This window comes from Dermacentor albipictus, chromosome 3 (assembly GCF_038994185.2).
Source record: "Dermacentor albipictus isolate Rhodes 1998 colony chromosome 3, USDA_Dalb.pri_finalv2, whole genome shotgun sequence".
Lineage (NCBI taxonomy): Eukaryota > Metazoa > Arthropoda > Arachnida > Ixodida > Ixodidae > Dermacentor > Dermacentor albipictus.
In genome coordinates this window covers 36,188,063-36,209,159 of record NC_091823.1, presented here as the reverse complement: position 1 = coordinate 36,209,159, position 21,097 = coordinate 36,188,063, and the positions used below count along the sequence as shown (strand labels likewise).

Sequence of the window (21,097 nt, the reverse complement as noted above, 5' to 3'; positions counted from 1 at the left end):
TGTATAAGGTATGTTGCAATCAAGAGTTCGACAATAACGCGTCTGGTCGGGATTGCTCATAGTCCGTGGTAAAATGGTCGCTGACCGAAAACATTAAAAGAAAAGAAACCAAGACGTTTCGGTTCTCATACTGGGGCCTTGTTCGCAATGAAACCAACGTCTTGGTTTCTTTTCTTTGAATGTTTTTGGTCGGCGTCAATTTTACCCCTGACTATAAGGTGTGTTGCAATGAAACGCATTCACATTATAATCCGATTCGATGGTGCTGCATCTATAGGTATAGTGTCAGACAATGCCCACTGTGGAATTCCATGTTGCAAAATGTTATTGCGAGTGGCCATGCTTAGCAGGTAAAAAGTCTGGCTCTCATAGCGACGCAGCCTGCCGTAATGCGTTATTTCCACTATGAGTGGGATTGAAGTTGTCGCTTTTTTTTTTTGCGCCAATTTCACGTACGACCATGTATAGCCTACGACGTGAATTATTCGAGAACTATTCGAAAAAAGATATTCGGACTTTCGAATATGGGCTGTTTGATTCGATAACCGATTCAAGTAGTGAATATTCCAATGGAGTGCCTTACCGAATAGAAAAATATTCGATTTGTTATTTGAAAGTCTCGAGTATATTCGCAAACCCCGAATTTTTTTTTTTCGCTCTGCTGGATAGTGTCGAGGACAAGCTCCAAACTACAAGTTTACTTTAACCATCTACGATCAATCACTGAAGGGTTAATTATCGCAACTTTAAAAAAAATAATTACATGACTTGGCAAAATACTCCTCCATTCAGAGGCTGCAATTCAAGACACTCGCATGGTGTCAGTAACGTCACTGTGATTTGTAGTGATTTAACTTTAACGATTTGGTACTGCTAAAAAAATTAAGTAGGTTCAATGCACATGTGGGAGCCGGTATGCGAAACTTTAGTAAAGCGGTTAACTAAATGTTTTACAACTAACCGCAATGCGTACAATTTTGTTTACTTTCATCCTATGCAACGTGTAATCGCATGGAATTCGTATGTTAATCCACCACGAAGGTCGCAACTTTATTGCCACGCATTAGAAACGAAAGAAAGAAACGATTTAGAAAACACAGTGTGATACAATTATGCGACCTGCGATGTTCCGGTCGTCAGAGGTATGGCGACTGTACAACGTAGGTCTTATTTTCTTACACAGTCTCTCTTTGTCTCTCTTCCTTTAAGACCTTGCCCTAAGTTACCTGAGATACCCTGTATAAGCCAGTTCGCAGGAACTTTCATTCTGCGTACATATAACCTTGGTATATATATATATATATATATATATATATATATATATATATATATATATATATATATATATATATATATATATATATATATCCGTCGAGATAGCGATAGTGATGATGTGTCATCACCATGCAGTGTTCATATCGTCATTCGTTGAACTAAATTTTAGAGCGCAGCTCTCAGGCGCCCGTTCCTGGGTTGAGCGTCGACGTTCCTCGCCGTAACCGCGCGTTCGTCGTCGCCTTCTTCACAGCCGGCTCCGATGCCGCTCATCATGCCAGCGTTTCCATAGTGCCCCTCACTCTGCGAAGGCGCTGAGGACGCTGGCGCATTGCCAGTCGGCGCGGTGATTTCTGTCTCAAATTCTTTGACTCGCTACATCGCGAAATGAAAACGCGCATCGAGCTCGTTAAAACGCGTATTGTCGATCATTATTGTTTACACGCATATAGCGACCGACCCAAACTACATCCACGCAGCCGTGCCAAAACCCGGGAAAGTAAGCTAAGAAAGCTTCGCTTAAAAAAAAAAAAAGAAACACGGCCTTTACGTGTACACTACAGCCACTGCGTCCTTTCTCTCGAACGGCACCTATGTGGTAGCTGATGAGAGGAACTGGAGCCGTGGAGAGAGAGAGAGAGTAAACGTTTATTGTAACAGAGACTGTTTGGTTATGGTGGGTGGAGCCCCTCCTCCAGGGCCCCACTGGTTACTGCGGCTCGCCGGGCCTGGTCAAGGGTCGCCAGTTGGCTTCCCAATTCCACTTCCGCGAGTCGCGCCTCCCACGACCAGTTATGTAGAGTGTTGTCTAGCAGCGGCGAGGTGGCAGCCGCCGGACGTAACGCGCACTGGAATGTTATGTGTTCCAATGTCGGTGTTCCTTCGCACCACGGGCATGTGTTGCTGTATTTGTCTGGGTACATTTTGTGTAGCCTGTATAAATGTGGGAAAGTGTTTGTTTGCAGGCGGCGCCAGTCCCGTGCTTGCCTCCTGTCTAGGCCTGGGTGAGGAAGGGCTTTGGTTCGCCTACTTAGCCGTTGTAACTCGAGGATTTCTCTTGGCGCACCGGGTGTCGAGGTGTTCTCCCGGGCGGTGTGGCCCGCGGCTCGGCCTGTCATGCCTCGAGCCAAGCGGTCCGCCCGTTCGTTCCCCGCTATCCCTGTGTGCGCCGGGCACCAGGTCACGCAATGATCCATGGAGAGGTTCGTTCCTAGGATGCGGAAGACGCAGCCCGGTAAAGCCCCCCCAAGGAAGAGGCGGCAGGCGTCCTGCGAGTCTGTCAGGAGCCGTGGAGACGAACGACGTCCTGGATAGCGCTCGCGGCAGCGCACGGCCGCTGCGGCAACAGCCTCGCTGGGCGCTCACCTTTCCACGGTGCTAAGTCCACGCCGCAACTGAAACGCGTTCTCGAATAGGCGCGTTCGGCCGTCTCCCATCCGCAGAGCGTTCGCTCTCTCTCTCTCTCTCTCTCTCTCTCCATAGGCCTTTCTCGTAGCCCTCGCCCTGTTAACACGGCAGCCGACGATAAGCATGCAAATTGCACGTCGGGTTTGTCTATAGTCGATACATACATTAGGGGCATACTCCGTTAGAAGCGTTGACCGCTTCTGTTGCTCGTATAATCCTCTTCTGCTTATCACTCTCTGCTTCTCGAACTGTTTCTTTTAAATGCTGTCCGCAGCATGCAAGCATGTGGCGGGATGTCGGCGCTGGATAATACAGCGTGCGATGTAGTTGTCGTCGCAGTTGCCCCAAGGACTCAGCTGTGTGAAGCGGTAATCGCTATCGCTGTGTTGCGCGCGTTTCACGCACCTTTCCGGGACATCGTCATTGCCTTTATATATATATATATATATATATATATAGTCGCTAAAACCACTCACGCATCCTCAGAATGAGGACCTTGTCTAGTCTGGCATGTTGTTAAACTTGTCCGGCGAGGTGGCGACGTAAAATGACGACCGGATCCAATACATTTCCGATACATTTTCGGCGGGTCGATCTCATGCCGTGCAGTGACAGCACTGTTAAGATGGCCGTAAAGTCGTAGCGTGGCGTCGCGAGGATGCGTTGGCGCTGCCGCCACATTCAGTGCAGAGAGAGAGAGAGAGAGAGGAGAGAGAGATTTTGTTGTTTAACTTTATCGACGTAACATTTCCCGAAAAGTACAGTGAACAAGATAAGCGTCAGCGCCGACGTATCTCGTCTGCTTGTTTGAGTGATCTGTTTGTAGCATGGAAATGTTGCCAACAAATAACTGTCGCTTGCGCTATTTTTGCATCTACTATGCCCATTTATTTAATAACCTGCACATCGTCTATTGTTGCAGGGGCCCCATCACACGCGTTTCAGCCATGATATACCATGGTAGTGTATACACCATGGTATACCATGATATACCGTAGTAGCATATATACCAGGGTGGTTCTCGCGTGATATCATGTTGGTGCTAGGATCTAATACGAAGGTTCCAAAAATGTGTATTTCGAATATCGCGTGGGGTGACGAACATTTCTTTTTTCTTGTAAAAGTATATAAAGAAACACACACAAAATGTAGTAGCTAAAGAGAAAAAAAAGGAGGGTGAGGGGAGGCAGTCTGACACGTTTTCTTCACTACAGACCATTCCGTTGGCCGTTCATGCAACTGAGCAACTATAAAATGAAAAAATAGTCACTGCAGTTCCCGGTTCACTCGTAACATGCACTCGTATCGGCTGACGGACCATATGCGTACGTACACCTTTTACTACAGCAGGAAAGCGTCGTATTAGGCCCCATACTGTCAACTATGTACTGAATATTCGAAGAAATCGAATGTCAAATGCTTGAATCAAATACTCTGTGCAGAAGTATTTGATTTGCATGACGTTTGTACGTGCCTAGGAACATTTCTGTTTTGTGAACTCCGAGGTACGTTTGTTCCGTATACGTGCACTTCCGACCCAATGGCCGATATTACTCTTCTTAATTGATTGGATTTTGGAGTTTCACGTGCCGATACCACGATCTGATTATGATGCACGCTGCGGCTTGGTGGACTGCGGATTAATTTTTGCCATCTGGGGTTATTTAACGTGCACTTGAATAAATCTAAGTAGACGAGCATTTCTGGTAATACTGACACTGTATCTTTTTCTAATCGGTGATTCGTTGCTTCCTTCCATCATCTTAATCCTTCTGAGCGCAATGATCACTTCAGAGAGGAGAGGTAGCCGGTGCCATCTACAAGCAGCATCACCTTCTAAGTAGAGCTAATGAAAAGAAAAGAAAAAAATATATCTCGCAGCTGCTATTATCTTTCTTTTTTTCCTTAAAAAAAAAAAAGCTTAGAGAAAGTGTCTTTCGAAGGTTCAACTGGAGGGGGGACGTGAGGAAACTGAGAAAGGGGGCGGGGCCTCGCGGGGCCACCCGGCTGCGCGCGCGCTAAATCTGAAAAAACGCACGCTCTCCGCGACGTCTGCAGCAGCAGCAGCAGCAGCGCGGTCACTGCATGCAGGGTTCCAACAGGTTGCTAGCGGCCGGAGATGGTGGTCTCGAAAGAGTGAGAGGGGGGCCGCGGAGCGGTAGTTGGAGGTACAAGGGAAAGGAGGGGGAGGGGGGGAGGGGGGGAGGGGGGGTATATTCTGGCGTGTATTCTGACGGACGTTTTCCGCGCGGAATTCGAAAGCGCCGCGACACGCACAAAAAGAACAAGATGACGACGAAGAAGAACTGGGCAGGGAAAGAGGAGCAGCGGCAACAGAAACAACGAAAGCAGGAAGAGGAGCGAGCTGCTGCGCCCGATGCGCCGCGGTACAGGAGGAGGAGGAGAAAGGGGAGGGGGAGGGAGGGCGGGTGTACGACTGCACGCGCTTGGGGCGGCTGACAGGGCACCTAATGGGCGCTGACGCGCTCGTGACCAGCGGCGTGTCGCCGCCTGGCCGGGCTGCGCGTTCTTGCCGTAGCGTGCGCCGGACTCGGAGCGCCGCGGGGCACTGAGCCCCGCAAGCGGCCGCCGCGACAGTTGCGTGCAGCGGCCTTGCCAGGGCGACGGGGCTCGTCACTTTGCTTGGCGGGCGGAAGTGGCCCGCGCGCCCCCGTTGACACCTTGACGCCGGTCATGGTAGGTAGCACCATGACGCTCATGCTTCGAGGCAATCGGGGGCTGGAATATCATGAAACTTTCTCTTATATCAGTAAGGAGGGCTTTCCGCTTTTCGAACCCTGCCCTTTACGTCGCACGAGACAGTTGTCGAGGCTTGTGGTCCAAAGGTAAATCGATAAAAGCACTACGGCGCAACTCGAGAGGACGAATCGACGTGATAACGAGACGGTGGCAGCAGCCGCGAGGGTCAGTAATTCCGTGCTCTGTGTTATAAGTTGTGAATCGGGTCGACAGAATCGTCCGTATCCGACGGACCTTAATTTGCTGCGGGCTATGACTGTCCCTCCCCCCCCCCCCCTCCCCTACTGGTTTCGAAGCCGGTGCGCTAGTGGCAAGAGCCCCCTCCCGTCGATCTCTGTGACCGATCGTTTTGTTCTGTAGCACTTGCTGGCACTGCGAGGATCAAAAGGGTGAGGATGATAGTCCCTTTCAGGAGCTACGGAATGCCGGAAGAATCTCGACGCTAGCTGCTCGGTGCGGCGACGATCTATTTCGAAACTTCACAAATACTGCTCTGTCTGGAGCCGTCAGAGGGGTCACCGGAAGAAGCCCTTCTAAATAATATAATTTGTCGCAAGCGGTCAAAACGGTATCGAAAACGTTGGTATCAAAACGTTGGGTCAAAACGTTGGGTCGAAAACACTGCGCCACGTCTGCTCGCCCATGCCGAGATAGCTCATACATCGTAGCGCCTGAAAAGGCACTCTATAAGCAAGAGCATTCTAATCGTGTCATGAATAACTATAAACGCGCCAGCGTAACCTAATCTCACGTTGTAAGCGGTTCTTGTGCCCACATTGTTGATACCTTGTGCAAACTAGCAGGCGTACGTACCTCGCTACAGATTAGATCTGATTTGCCTCGCCCTAATGCGAGTGGGCGTTTTCTTTCGCATAAGCCTCCACGCAGGCGAGGCCGCAGCTATACGTCCATTATACGGATTGAGCAGAGGGCACTAATCTGGTGCGCACCTTTACCCCGTCCGCGTGTTCGAGCATGGGCATCATGGAGAGCGCAATTAAAGACAAGCTGCTGTTCACGAAGAAAAATAAAAGTAGCGCGCTTTCTAAAACAGACAGCGCTCCCCGCGAAGCGTCGTCAGAACTGCAGTGTACTTTGTGGCGCTGCTATATCCGCTGGAACATACACGTTTAGCTGACCACATCCATGTGGTCAGCTACAGAGAACCGGTAGGCCGAGCTGACCAGGTTTATGTATTTACTTGTTTTGTTGTTCGCCGGCAGTCTTTTGGAGCCCCACTCGTCGTCGTCGTTCTTGTTGTGGTTGTTGTTGTTCTGCGACCGTAAGTAATGAACGTATAGAGACGTGATGTATGTTCCGTAGGCGCTACCGATGGTTAAGTGGGCTCAACAGCTAACCTTCGTGGACTACGGATTGTCGAAAGTAAAGTGCTCAAATCATCCACAAGTATGTGTAATAGCGAGAGCTACACACAATAATAAATAAATAAATAAATCACGCATTTCAATTGACCGCTTTTGAGTTGTGGGCGCGCGCACGAGTTATCAAAGGGGGGCGTACGTCCTACCTCCACCCTTTTCCCTGAGACACGCCGAGTGGTGGCGCTTTTGTCTAGCTAGGGAAACGATGGAGCACGTTTTATTAGAACGTGAAGATATCTGACCAGCTGCCGACTTACGTACCTCTGGCCTCCTTGAAGCCCTTGGGTTCAGTGTGAGCAGGGGGGAAAGCAAACGTGTTCGCAGTAGAGACTAGTAAGAGGTGATTGGAAGATTGGTGGAAGAAAAGTAGGGAAACGACAAACAACGGAGCCGTACAAAAACAAAGTTCCCAATAGGGTTTAGAAAGTTTGGTTATGGGAATTCCTTGTGGTTTCTTCTTCTTTTCTTTTCTTTTTTTTTCTTTTTTGACATAGGTAGGACATTAGTATAATAACAAGAGCTTGGTGGCTCAACCCGCCACCCCGTTCTAAAGGCGACGCTCATAGCATCCATCCATACTCCCCCATACCGTAGAGTACAAATAACTCTGTGAAAGACAACTAATTTGGAAAAGCTTCATATGGGGCTTGGTGAATGTATAGCAGCGCCGAATAGTTACACAGGTTTTGCTTTCCTTCATGTTACGATTTGGTGACCCAGAGTGACTCAGGGGAAGGGGGCGGGGGGAATGAAGGCTGTGCAGCTATGTAGTACGCAGGAGACCATGACGCGGCCGATGGAAGAAAGAATAGAGTAGACAATGAGGCGAACTAGACGAGCGTCCAATACGCTACCCTTCACTGGCGGTAATGGGAATGGGGATAAGGAAAAGGAGGAAGAGAGTGATCACTACTTTTGCGCAGGAGGACGCACAGGTCGACTAAAAACTTTCAATCACTCGGGCCGGTGCACTTCAAGAACTGCACCAGTGCGCGGATGGCTTCTTGACTCAGCGGCGGACGTCTATGAGTCCCAGTGTTTTGCTCAGAAAATCTGAGAGCGAGGCGTTGGGAAGTTGCGTGGACACCATCGATCACTTGTTGTGGAGCTGCCCTCGCGGCCTATAAAGCGCCGAGAAGGGGGAGCAGCACTGCGGAAACGTCTGGCGGCTCCCGTCACCGTGGACGCTGCTATACTATACTATATGTGAACTGGGCAGGGAAGGAACATGCGCACGTTATGCTGACTGGCAGTGTAATTAAATCAGTGTAATTAAACACCCTGGCCCTGCATTGCCCTCGTGAATCGCGCATAGCGGTATGCTAAGACCTATTTGCTCAGGGCCGTTATACATTCTAGCCAACTTTGAGCATCCGTCCTTGTATTTAGCGCTAAGCGAGCTTATGCGATATTGCTCGGGATGTGCCAAATAGTCTGCACTTGTTTATAGTTATTCCACTCAATGCGTGCAACGTTTGTGCCCTTTGAGCCAGGAGGACCTTTATGTCTATGCACGAGACCTTTCATGCGAAAAGAGCATGAAAGAGCTTTTTTTTGGCTCATCTCCCCTACTTTGCGTGTACGGCTGTCTCGCCGAGTAAACTGGGCTGATCTCAGAGGCAGTGTGATTAAGGGACTTGGAGGGCCGATTTGCACACCATGTACATGGTTTGTGGGTCCTCGCCAAGTTTTTTAATCTGATTTGTAACGCGGGCCGGTCACGGAGGCAGTGTGACGTCGCGGCACCTAAGCGCCTTACAGAATTAGCCAGTATAGAGCTATAGACGTAGCCAGTAATCCAGCAGAGTATATCTCAGCAGGTCTACCGGGAAGCTTCCATTCGACTTTTGATAGTCATCCGCCGACGTGTTTGTGCCTCTCTTTTTTTCTTTTTTTTTTACAATGCTATTTCATGTTCCGGAAACGACGCATTCGGTGCTGTAAACGTTACCAGGCGCATCTGATATGAATGCAATCTGCGTGCGCTTCTTCGCACTACTATATGCCGCGCCAGCGATGAGTCCCGGCCTTCCGCATGCAGGCGTGCACCACAACTACACCACCGGTCATATTGCTCCCCGCTACAAACGCCTAGAATAGCGAGGCGGCGTCGGCGGTTCTCGCGTCTCGTCCTCTCTTCTCGCGGCGTGACACGACACCGGATCGTTGGGCGCACGGTGGTGACCTACCATTATACGCCAGCGAGCGAGAGACGCTCGGGCGGAACGGCGTGTGTGTTCACGTGCCGGCCCGCTTTCGCCAGGTTAGACCGGCTGCGGAGCCCCGCCGCCAAGCCCCGTCACGAATTCTGTTTCCGAAGACCAGTCGGCAAGCCCCGGGCTTGAGCAGGTTCCGGGGCGTGTGGACCTTTCTGCACTGGGGGGAGGGGGGGAAGGAGATTACGTTGCTGGGTGTGATCGCCTCCGCTACACGTTATTTCTCCTCCTTTTCCTTTTTTTTTCTTTTTTCGTGCCGTGGCGGCATTGTGAGGCGACTATGTGGGTATGTAGGATGCGCAGGCAATGGCATTGCCCAGGGCGGAGCCAACGCAGCATGCAGAAACATGCGTTCATCCTTCTGCTGTAGCGGAGAGTGTTAAGGGCTGAGCTTGGAAAAGTCCCGGGTGTCGCGGAGGAATTGCACCGGCGTATAGTCAACCTCGCACAAAACGGAAAGCGCCGCGTACCGTTCTGCGCAGTTGGGTCCGTGCCCCCCTGTAACCTCTTTCTTCCGGTTTGCGAGCACTATCGACGTTCTCACTGGATCGACTCGACAGCCCGTTCGTACCTCGTTGACGGACTTAGCCGCCAGTGACTTCCTTCTGTGCCGACTCTCGCGGATTCTCGTCGCCGCTAGCTTTGCTGACGCATTCTGCTTCTGTGTTATGGTGACAGATAACAGCAGTTCATACTGTATTGTTTCTTTTTCTTTCCCCTCCCCGTTCTCTCACGTGGCTGTTGTAGTGCGCCCTGACAACTCTGTCCGCCGAAAACATCGGTTCTTTTCCTCGTATCTTGCAACAAAAAGGGGGGGGGGGGACTGCGTCGTCAGCGATTGGTTCAACCGTTGCCTTCGTTGTCGTTGTTGCTTTCGGGATACCCTTTGCCGCCACTCGGCAGGATTGCTATTCTTCTCACGAGCCAAGTGCGCACTTGTTCCACCAATTTCGCGGTGCACCAATCGGTCCCCGGGCGCCTTGGGCGCATCGCACCGCTGTGCTTTTCATTTCGGGGTTTCGTTCGTGCAAGCGGCGTCCCGCCCCCTGATTGGATCGACGAAGCCGCGCTCGCTCGGGCCTACGCTGCACGCAACTATCTCAGCGCCGGACTGGTCTTCTCCCTCCCCCCCCCCTCGCACGCGACCCTCTGGGAGCGCAACCTCGGCGCGGCAAGAATCGGGGTCGCCCTCGGCGGATCCTCGCGCGCGCTTCTTTCTCCGCCGCCGCCGCTTTCGCTGCCGCCGCTGTGCGCTCCCCTCACCTCTCTCTCACTTCGCAACATCCCAGCGAGGATGAAGAGGAGGAGGAGGAGGAACCGCTCTGCTTCGTCCTCTGCGCTGCTGAGGGTGCACGCGCCCGTCGCACTTAATCGGGGCGCAATCGACAGAGCGCTCTTGCGGCTCCCACTGAGCGTACTGTACGACACACGTCGATAGAATCAAAACAAACAGGTGTTACATTTCTTTTTTTTCTTTTCTGTGTCCTTCCTAGCGCACCGACAGGATTGATCTTGGAACAGGAGGCAGGGAGGGCGGTTTCTTAGCCTGTGTATCTATTAGACCTGTAGGCGTGTGTATGGAACAGCATTCGTACTGACGCGGAGGTTAAGTATGCATTGCCCGAGAGTAGAAATAATTTTACTGATTATTTGCGCGAAGAGCACTCGAGCTCCCTGTGAAAGGAAGAGAATGGGGGGGGGGGGGGTAGTGCGCATTAGATCCAGTGCAATGCAAGCTCACTGCCGAAGAAGCCAGCAATTTGACTCTTCGACTTAGCGGTAGCCTTTTCATTGTACCGAGTGGTGGCATAGACTATGCCATATCTTTTTTCTCCCCTCAGTTCCGAGATGCAGCGATTGAGGCTCTCGACAGAGCGCTCTTGGTTTCAAATCAGCTGGCGCCGTCTTTTTCGCCTGTATCGAGCTCCGTAGCTAAGCGGCTGTCACAAGGACCGTACTTAAGGCGTATTTCTATAGCGTCGTGTCGCCTCTATAATAGACGTTGTCAAGCTTGTTTGCGCGGCATCCGAGCTGTCGTCCAGTGCTGTCAGTATTTACTACTGCGCTACTGAAGAAAACGGATGCCTGCTCAAATGCGCATTTTGGCCTTGATAGCAGCGAGGCCTTAGCGTTGCGTCGAACAGATCTCCGAGATCGCGGATGCGTCTCGGAGATCGTACTATGTAAATGATCCCATAGATGCTCCGACGCCGCACCGCTTGGCGTTGGAAATACGCCCCTGTTCGGATATAAATAGGCCGTATTTCGTTCCACGGGGTTTCTGTTTCAATCGACGGCTGCGTGAAACACATTTCAACCAGCATTATATTGCGCGGTCACCGCGCTGCATAAAATGTGCGCTGCGACGCGGAAGAATACGTCGGGAATCCGCTCCATAGAGTCGCCACGGTTATACAGTGAGGCGTCTTATACGACGTGCTACGCATCTGGAATATGGCTGTTCCACGAGTCTTGGAACCTGTCGGAAACTGACACGAACCTGTTGGAAACTTGTTGAATGCGTCGGATGCGGTTGTATGTGCAACAGGTAGTATATATGTCAGTTGGCAACGCGCAATCGTACCGAAGCAGGAGACGCACGGTATGGTGCGCGGAGTTGGCCATCGAGAGACACGTGACTACACGATGCGGCGTCCGATATGCGACCTGCGAGTCTGCGACGCGCCTTGAAAAATTGAGCCGCTTCGACTTTCGGAACCTGACTGAACCTTGCGCGAGCTGTAGAAAACTTGGTTGGAAATGCGGATGTGGGATGAGGCCGAATCGTATCGTGTATATATCTCGCCAAAACGTTCACGTCCCGCGCGCTCCCGCCTATTGGCGTCACGCTGGCCACGTGCCCGTGGCAGCTGCGGCTGTGTGCTGTCGCGCTCCTTGCTGTGGAGGTTGGTGGTGGCAGTGAAGGAAAGGGGGAGGGTGGAAGGTATCCGCCCGGCGTGGCAGGCAGGCTACGGCAACGGGCGTCTCCGCGCGCGCGCGCGCTGGCAGGGCGGAGGGGGCGTGCCCCGGCCAGCCGCCCTTGGCGGGGCGCGGCGCCTCATCCGGCGGCGGGCGAGCGTGCCGTCGCCGCCGAGCCTGCGTTTGCCGGGATTCTCTTGTCACCGCGCCTCCGCTTCTGCCGAGAGCGCGCGCGGAAACACGCCTGCGAAGAGCATCGCCATTTGCGGTGGCGTGTGCGCGCGGCGCTCGACCGCGTTTGCGCCGCTCGCGCTGGGTAAATTGGGAAGCGCAGGTGACCACGGAATAAACGAGTGAACGGGGTTGTCTTCGCAATACTGGTGCGCTCTCTTTGGAAGGGGCCAGATGCAGCCCAAAGAAAACGCCGGCTCCCTAATAATTTCACTAACCGCAGATTCAGTGATTGGCCCCTCTAGAAAGGGGTGCGGAAAGGAGGGGGGGGGGGTCTGCACCCACTCATGCCGACTTCCGCCTCCACCCCTTCCTGCTCCTTTGCGTGAGATGCCGCGTGGGTAGCCTAACTACTATCATCTCGTCGACCGCATGCGCCATGTTGCCGTATAACGCAGACTCTCGAGCGATACACTTTCACTAGGTCTCGCCAGTGTGCATGACAGCGCTTATGACACGAAAGCCCGATTTCCGCGATTTTTCTTTTGTAGTTAATAATCTGTCGTCAAGGGAAGGAACTTCGTCCCTGAAGTGCGAGCAATGCGAACGACTTGCCGTGCCTCCCAAAGAGTTGTCCTGGAGCGGAGCAGAGGGAATTGAAACTGTTATGGGCACTGCGATTCGCGGGTGAAAAAGTAGCTCGAAGTGTGAGTGCGTAAGGCCCGGCCGCCGACTCTGCGAAATCATCGCAGTGACAGGTGCGCCGCCCTCGTCTCGGGAGTTTTCTGTCTTTCGTTCTTTCCTGTCAGCTTGTTTTTCGTTCGTTTTTTCTCACTGATTCGGTCCGCTGCGGCCGAGGTGGGTGCTCGGCCATGCCAGCTCCATTTGCGCTGCTTGCTTCAGCGGTCGCCTCGTCTCTTTTTCTCGGCTGTGCATCCACGCGTACCCGGTCGGGGAGAAGAAAAAAAAAGAGGAAATAGTGATGAGTAACCTGCCAAGAGTAGAGATGCAGGCATGCGCGCGCTGGAGCGGTGGAACAGCTTTTGTTCGAGCCCATTGTGAAAGATTTAAAAGAAAAAGGAAAAAGAAGAGGCGCGCGAGTCTTTGAAGAAGTATTGCTCGTACCAGCTCGGCTCTGCGATGAATACTGCGCGAGGTGCCGACCTGCATAGGGGATGTACGGGCCGGAGCCTCCGAGGGATTTAACGCTCAAACCCATCGACAAATCTGCCAATAGAGTTTGAAAACCTTGGCTGAGTTGGCCACTGATTAGCTCAGTGGAGTATCGTTTTCGAAATCCCGCCGCTGCTGACATACACGCAGAGACAGCAAATGCTTATTGTGCTAGAAAGCTAGCTCAACGCTAGCCTTCTATAGCTAGCGAATGGCTATAGCGACTGTGTGTAATGGACAGACGACTGTGTGTAATTGGGTAGACACGAATGGCGCTGTCTCGGGCTTAAAGTTCGTGCGTGGTCTCTGTTCTGGCTCGATGTAGACCGGGTGAGCGAACGATGTCTTCGTGTTACCACGTACGTAACGATGTGACGTTTAAACCTATTCCCTTTGTCATGTCCAAGGTTCAAAGATATGGCAAGCTGTTTCGATACAGGAGTTGTGCTCTCTCTCTCTCTCTCTCTCTCTCTCTCACACACACACACACACACACACACACACACACACACACACACACACACACACACACGAGGTAAGAATTCAAAACGAGAAAAGGCAGACGTTTCGAACATTTTGACGGGCCGTCAAACGAGGAGTTCGGCACGCGACAGAACTTTGTTAGGTATGGGTGTCCTTCAACACCTACCCTATACGAACATAGCTGCACAGCGTCACTGCACCACAGTTACGCAGGCGAAGCCTCCAGCAGCCACCTAAGGATGCTGTTGTCCACGGGAAGCGGCTAGACCGCTGATGCACGGTCAAAAGCAGTGTTCACAACACATTTTACATTGCGTACCTCACGTGACCTGTACTTTGTCTCGCCTTAGTTCGCGCACGCGTTCTGTTGAGACGTCGCGAATCGCGGAACATGACCCCCCCTACCGTGACCCTACTTCGACGTTTCTTTCCCATCTCACGTTACAATTGCATTGAAGCATTCCTTTTGTTCTGTGTATATAGGGTGTCCCAGCCAACGTTAGTGTACGGCGCTCAAGGAAAAAAAGAAAACATTCGAAAAACACGGTGCAAGATACAATTTCAATGCCGACGGTATTCGGTCGTCAGGCCTCTGGCGACCGAACACCGTAGGTCTTGTAATCGTATCTTGCACCAGGATTTTATTTATTTTTTTCTTTCTTCGAACACTTTGGCTAGTGTTAGCTGAGACACACCTACAACTTCTCCGCTGCGTGTCATGCTCATTCTTATTGTGTCTCCGGTTTTCAGACGGCTTACACGTTTCGCACCTCGGTGCAGAATACGTGGCTACTCTTGAGCTCTATATAGTGCCCCACGGTATAGCGTATTCAGCATCAGCTCGACGTATGGAACTTGCTCGGACAGCTCTGCCGGCACGTGGCGCTGAATTCAGCTGCTGAGTCGCTGCCACGCAGCTATAGTATTAGAGTGAAAGTTGGAACTGCTGTGTGCCTTTGGGAGTGTGCTAACTTGGTTTCCTTGTCCGGGCTGTCGCACGACCTAGAACGTATGTGTGTACAACCCTGATGTGTGTGTGTGTGTGTGTGTGTGTGTGTGTGTGTGTGTGTGTGTGTGTGTTTGCGCGCGCGTTTCATTTCGAGCAGAACTAAAAAACATATCGCGCAGAGCGTGCACACAACACAATTTGGCTTGTTCAGCCAAATAATCTAGTGAGGCGGACATAACTTACAGGACAAATTGACATGCCCAGGTAGGTGATTAAAACGATTCGCTAATTAACTTCCTAATTTTACTATTAGAGCACACGTAGAAATTGCGAAATTGAAGGCGATCAGTGGTGAAGTCACATTTGCTTAGAAGAAATCTCAAGACTATAGCACCACTTCTAAAAAAACGTGCTACGATGGCTTACAGCTACCAGTTTGGTATCTTAACTGAAATGACAATTCATTTTTTTAGCAGTCTTCGGGGACGGATAGGTCGGTAGTCGTGGCCTGAGGATATGCCGGGTGTCTCTGCAGAGAGTTTCAATAATTTTAAAGAAATAATTTGTGGCAGATATAGCGCAATTATAGTGTTAGAGCTGGTCCACTCGAAGAGGTGGATATTCCCTGCACAAGAAATCGATGTGCCTAAACTACTCATTGACGAAAATTCGCTAGTCAAGTTTTAACTAATTATCTTGCATCACAAATTGCAAACAGGTATTGCCGTGTTTGGGCAGTCCAGCTCAAAAATTATAACTGCGCTATCTGTCACAGATGATTTTTTTTTAATTACTCAGTCATCGCAGAAACACCCGGTTAAGCAGACATGCCATCACTGCTGTTCGGCTTCAATCTCGCAATTGGAATATGAGCCCTAAAATGAATGAATAAAAAAAAGTCAGTTAGTGAATCCTTCTAATTGGATACCAGAATACAGAGCATTCTCGTGAAGTTCATTCCCACCTCTGCCGGAAATTTAAAAGTAAAAGCGGGTAATTAGGCGCCATCTGTCGTATTCCATTTTGGAAATTCTGCTCGATGTGCCATAGTGGCGAAACTGGGACAAGTCGTTACGTTTCGAAGTCCTTTGTGGCGCAAGGTCTCTAGGAATCACCTCAATCCTATATACTTTCTCGCGGTCTGTTTGCTTATCTGTGCTCTGGGTGTGTGTGGAAGGAATCTTCTCGAAGTGCGCAACGCTGAACGTCATCATTTTCTGTTCGGTCGCAGAGCGCTGCAGCAGCAGCAGCCGCCGTCGCAGGCACTGAGCAATGGCGCGGTGTCATCGAGGCTGTGCTGGCCGCCGTCGTCCGCCGCGGTTGCCGCGGACTCGGACTCGCTGCGGCGCCGCAAGGTGCACAAGTGCGACTTCGAGGGCTGCCAGAAGGTCTACACCAAGAGCTCCCACCTCAAGGCGCACAAGCGCACGCACACAGGTATGTATACGACCGGGATGACCACAGAGTTAGCTCCCTCTGACTCTACACCGCCCGCTCTTCCATGTATATCGCACTTTTAAGGCTTGCACGCGCCGAGTGTGTCGTCATCTTTATAGGGAGCTCATTCGGTCGGTCGTTTGGCCAGTCAGTCACGCCAGTCATATCAGTCGGTCACTTGATGTCAATTTGTCACGGCAGCCACATCACACCATACACACCACACTTGCCCGACTTGCAGTGATGCCACACATTAGTCGGTCGGTCGGTCGGTCTATCGGTCGGTTGCATCAATCAGTCAGTCACTGTAGCCAATGACGCCAGTCGTATCAGTCATGTCACGCAAGCCACATTAGTCAATCAATCAGGCTGTTCGTCGGTCAGTCATACTAGTCGGTCGGCCAGTCGGTTGCGCCAGTCGGCCGCGCCTGTCGATCGGTTGGCCGGCCAGCCTCGAATTAGTCGGTCGGTCGGCCGGCGAGCCGATAGTCAGTCACTCATGTCAGTCCCATCAGTCAGACCATCCGTAAGCCACATCAGTCACTGAAATCACGTCACATTCACGCCAGTCATGTCAATCAGTCGCACCAGTCACATTAGTCGGTCAATTGGTGTTCCAATTGCAAAACGCACTTTCGCGAAAAATTATCAGACGTAAACGTCGCACGCGTCCACCATATGGGCTGTCGGCATGCGCGCATGACGTCACGGCTCAAAGCACGCAGTTCTTATCTGGGAGCTGGCCGTTGGCGAGATGCTCGGTCGCGGTCACAAGCTGCCTACGCGTTTCCCTTCGCAATGTTCCCGGACTTTGCTCAATGACTTCGTTGCAGCGCTGACACTTTGAGAAGGCAACGTATGCAGTAGTGCATTGATAACCAGTATAGGTTTTGTGCAGAACATTGTTCGCTGGCTTTTTGTTTCTGCGAGAAGCCGCGGGATCAGCGCGCCTTTCGACAGTGAGTGTGCGCCGACCTGCATACAGCATTTCGATGTGCCTATACTAAAGCATAAGGTTATTTATGGCCGTTTCGGAGGCAGCCGAAGCAACGGTGATCTGCGTTGTATGGCTTTCCGTTTACATAAACGCCGGCGGGCTATCCGCGACTCGAAGTAAACGCTCGCCACTTAGCGGCCGCTCCGAGAAACAGCCGATCCAGGTTTAGGCGTGAAGCCAAAGGGGGTCTAGCTACTATGACCACATGCGCTCGATGTCCCGCACGTAGTTCAAAAATCGCCCAGACGCCGCCGCGCAAAAGCCCGAAAAATAAATAAATAAACAAATAAATAAATAAATAAATAAACTACGGACGTGGAAAGACTTCTGTCGTGTACCGTTTTGCGTATCATCGCGTTGGAAAGACAGCAGTGTATTTTGATTTCATCTTTGCCTGAAAGAAGCAGACGACACGCCTCGGAGAGCGGGTAAGAAACTCCCGCATTCGGAAAAGATGACTAACACTATGCTGGTTTGTTCGAAACACTTCACTTGGGACGACTTCTTACCTCCCGGCGGGTGTATACCATTGCTTTCTTTTTGTTTATTTTAAATATCTGGCTGGCGTTTCAAATCGCGGGTTGTACTCTGTTTAGGCAGGCCCTTTAATAATGGTGTACACTTAAGTCTCATTTGCTTTTGTTCGTTTATAGCTTTCTGCCCAGAATTAGTGCTAACAATGTTTTAAGCAGCAGGAATATTCTCGCGAATGTACTTCTGTCAGCAGACAGGGTAGCAGGAATGATACCATGCCTCGGAAGATCTGAAGTTAATAACGGCACATGTTATGCCGTGAGACGACATATCGTTTTCATGGCCTACTTTACTTTAGCGGTGCAAGCAGGTGTTGTATTCTCATTCGACGCGATGGGCACGAGTTATCAGTTTATTTGCCCGCAAGGAAGTTAGAAGCAACTGCAAACCGCGCTCGTTCCAGCTTTGGAGCGTACTACCTACGCACAGCTCCGCTAGTTTGCTTTCCAGTGCTGAGCACACAGCTGAATTCAGTTACAACTGGTTCAGTTAGTTTCCAACTCATGCATTTACACTAATACAAGCGAGTTTGCCCTAAAGAAAGCCCTCGCTGAATTTTGGAAACCTGTTTAACGAAACCTCACTTGGTCGTATTGGTTGTTCACTTCTCACGTTTCATCGGGGTTTGAGAATTCCTGCAGGCGGCGGTGTGTGTTCTGTTCCCAATAGAACAAGCGCCACTCATCGAACGCAGACGGCCTTATCACACGCATGAGTTTACTATAAAAAGAAAGCTGCACCCCGACTCACAAAGGGAACTGTCATTTGTTTTTATCCCAAGACAGACTGGCTTAGGGAACTCAACAGTTTTTAGCCTTGTTCTATCAGTGCAGAATATGCGTATTTAACTTCTGAGAACACCACAGACATTAATATGTTGTGAGATGTTGCATGTGATATACGACAACAGGAGTAGCAGTGCGGAGTTATGAAGGTCGAAAACAGCCATGTATCGTACCTGTACCAGTGTACCTATCGAAGAGGCTCGCTACGCACAAACATTTCCCCTTTTTGACCTCCGGCTCTCTTGAAAGGCTCTTTGTCTTTAAACAAATCTGCTCGCTGGGCAGGCCGGACGTTTGCACGTACAGCACAACTATTTCCGCGGTTTAGTCGCTGAAATCATTGAGACCAGTTTAAATGAGGTGATCGACAGCAAGGACCCTTTCCGTTTCGACGAAACACCTCGATTCGACGCCACAAACGAGAAACGTGAGCAACGTATTAAGCGAAAGAGCCGCCGCAAAACCTGTATGTTGTAGGACCTTTGCTTACTTGGGAGAGCGTTGCGAGCACAGGGTATAACGGATTCTGGAGTTGCCAATATCTTTGTCATTGCTTTTTTTTTCTCTCTCTCTCCTACACGGAAATGGGACTGGCTCCACGCTACCGACTTAGCAATCATCAATCGCCATGGTTGGGCTAATTTTTGTCTTTTTTTTTTCGATTCTGCGTTATCGAAATCGCTATTACGAGCTGTCCACGAGGACGCAGCTTTCATTGATCGGTCCATCGACTGGCCGACTGGCTTGTTGTGCCTCAGCCGCGCCATGAGAGATGAGGCTGCACTTGCTGTAGCAACAATAAATCACGCCGGCTTCTTTCCTTATGCGCTGTTCATTAACGCTCGTTGTGGACACAGGTATAAAAGAGACGAAATCCAGGCGAGTGTATAGAAGATGGGGATGCTAATTGCAGTATGAGATTGGTGGTGATCCATTCTCCGTGTATGTAGCACGTTTCAGAGGAAGCAAGGAAGCCGCTTCGGGTATTTGATCTCAATAAGCGAGGCGTAAGCGTGCGTCTCTTTTCACGTGCCGCGATGGCCACATATATTAACCAAAATGCCTCCGTCCATGATGATAGCTATGGCAGACGCGGAAGAGTTGACGGTCACGCACGTCCTTGTGACCTCTGGACGAGCAGTATTTAATCGCGCGAGTAACGCACGCACGAAGCCAGAATTGGAGCTGAGCCGCACACGAGTGCGTTGCTTGTGATGCGCTGAATGAACCGCGCGCACCCGCGCGTGGATGGCGTGTGAACTTGCTTTCTGCGGTGCACTGTGACCCTCTTCTGGTTCCAGCCTGAGGTGACGGTGATTGCACTGTGGCCGCGGCCCGTATACGCAGTGTGTAGTATATATAATAATCTGAGGTGATTTGCATGCAATAACTCCATTTGCACTGCAAGCGTAGCCCGCAGCGTGAAGCTATATTAAGGGCTGCATTGTTTGGAACCTGCGTGATGTACACTCCTCCTCCTCCATGTCATCTTTAGCGGGCGAGTAAGTTAACTGCAGGCGGGCCTAGCTCATTTTTCTGCGCCAAATGTACTGCGAAGTAGGTTGCATCGCGCGTAAGTCTTCAGGAGCGGAATGTTGCAGCTTACCGAGAGGCGTACAAGAGAGAAAGCTCTTTGGATGGAAAAAATGGCTAAGTGGTATAATGGCGCTCCGTTGCTATATAAGTGTGAGGTTGCGCTTTTGATTTCTGGCCACGGAGGTAGCATTCTCATGAATGTGTAATGCGAGAGCCTCCGTTTCAGGCGAGACTTCAGCGAACCCTAGATACTGGATGTTTAAACCCTGGGTACTGAAAATTAATCCGGAGGCCTCTTCCGTGTGGCGACGCCACTCATAGCCCCAGGTTTAGGTTTGGACCATTAGGCCATTCTGTCGACCTCGCAGAACAACAACTTGTTGGTTGGCATCCTGTGAATCATCAGTGGTTCGTTCGACCTGATGCCGGTATCCGCATCTCGTCAGTTTCCGTTACGGCCATCACAGAAAATTGCACGTTCCGGGTCATCCTCCCAGGCGCTCTTGTGGATCACCACCTGCAGACGAGGGTATATACATAATACGGCCGCAACCAGCCACCACTAATCGGACAGTTCTACAACGACACTCGTTATTGTTCATTCCCCTTCTTTCTTCTCACAAAACTCTCGCACGCCTAGCAGAGCACCAGTCCGCGGACTGCTGCAGGCGGACGCAACGCAACACTTGCCCGATCGATTGATCATTGTTATTAGTGGCGGTGGCTATACATCGCGGCTGCCGCTGCTTCGCCTAACGAATCGCCGTCGCTGTTTACCCAGAACCCTGTCAGCTCTTCGCCCTGTTAGGGAGCCATTACTCGGCCAAAAACTGGCGGGGCTGCGCCCGCCAACGAGCTCCAATGGCTCCCTCCCTCCCTGCATGCATAGCGCCTCTAATCGAGTACATATACTGCGGCGCGCGCGCGCGGCGGCGGCGGCGGGTGTAATTGCGAGCAGCGGGCACTTGTGCGCGTAATTGATGCGACGCGGCGGGCCCGCATGCATGCAGCGCGTGCGGCGAGCGCGGGGCGAGCCCAGGAAACGACGGCGCTTTGCGTGGGCGTCAGCCGCG

At 51.2% G+C, this 21,097-nt stretch overlaps 1 protein-coding gene across 2 annotated transcripts in view; it reads left to right on the top strand.

Moving 5' to 3' along the window:
* Window positions 1-21,097, top strand: part of LOC135902571 (Krueppel-like factor 3) — a 178,237-nt gene that overhangs the window by 119,187 nt on the left and 37,953 nt on the right. For both annotated transcript variants that reach the window (XM_065432753.2, XM_065432746.2), the window contains exon 6: window positions 15,967-16,172. In XM_065432753.2, coding sequence (XP_065288825.2) covers window positions 15,967-16,172 — 206 coding nt within the window. The remainder of the gene's footprint in view (window positions 1-15,966; window positions 16,173-21,097) is intronic.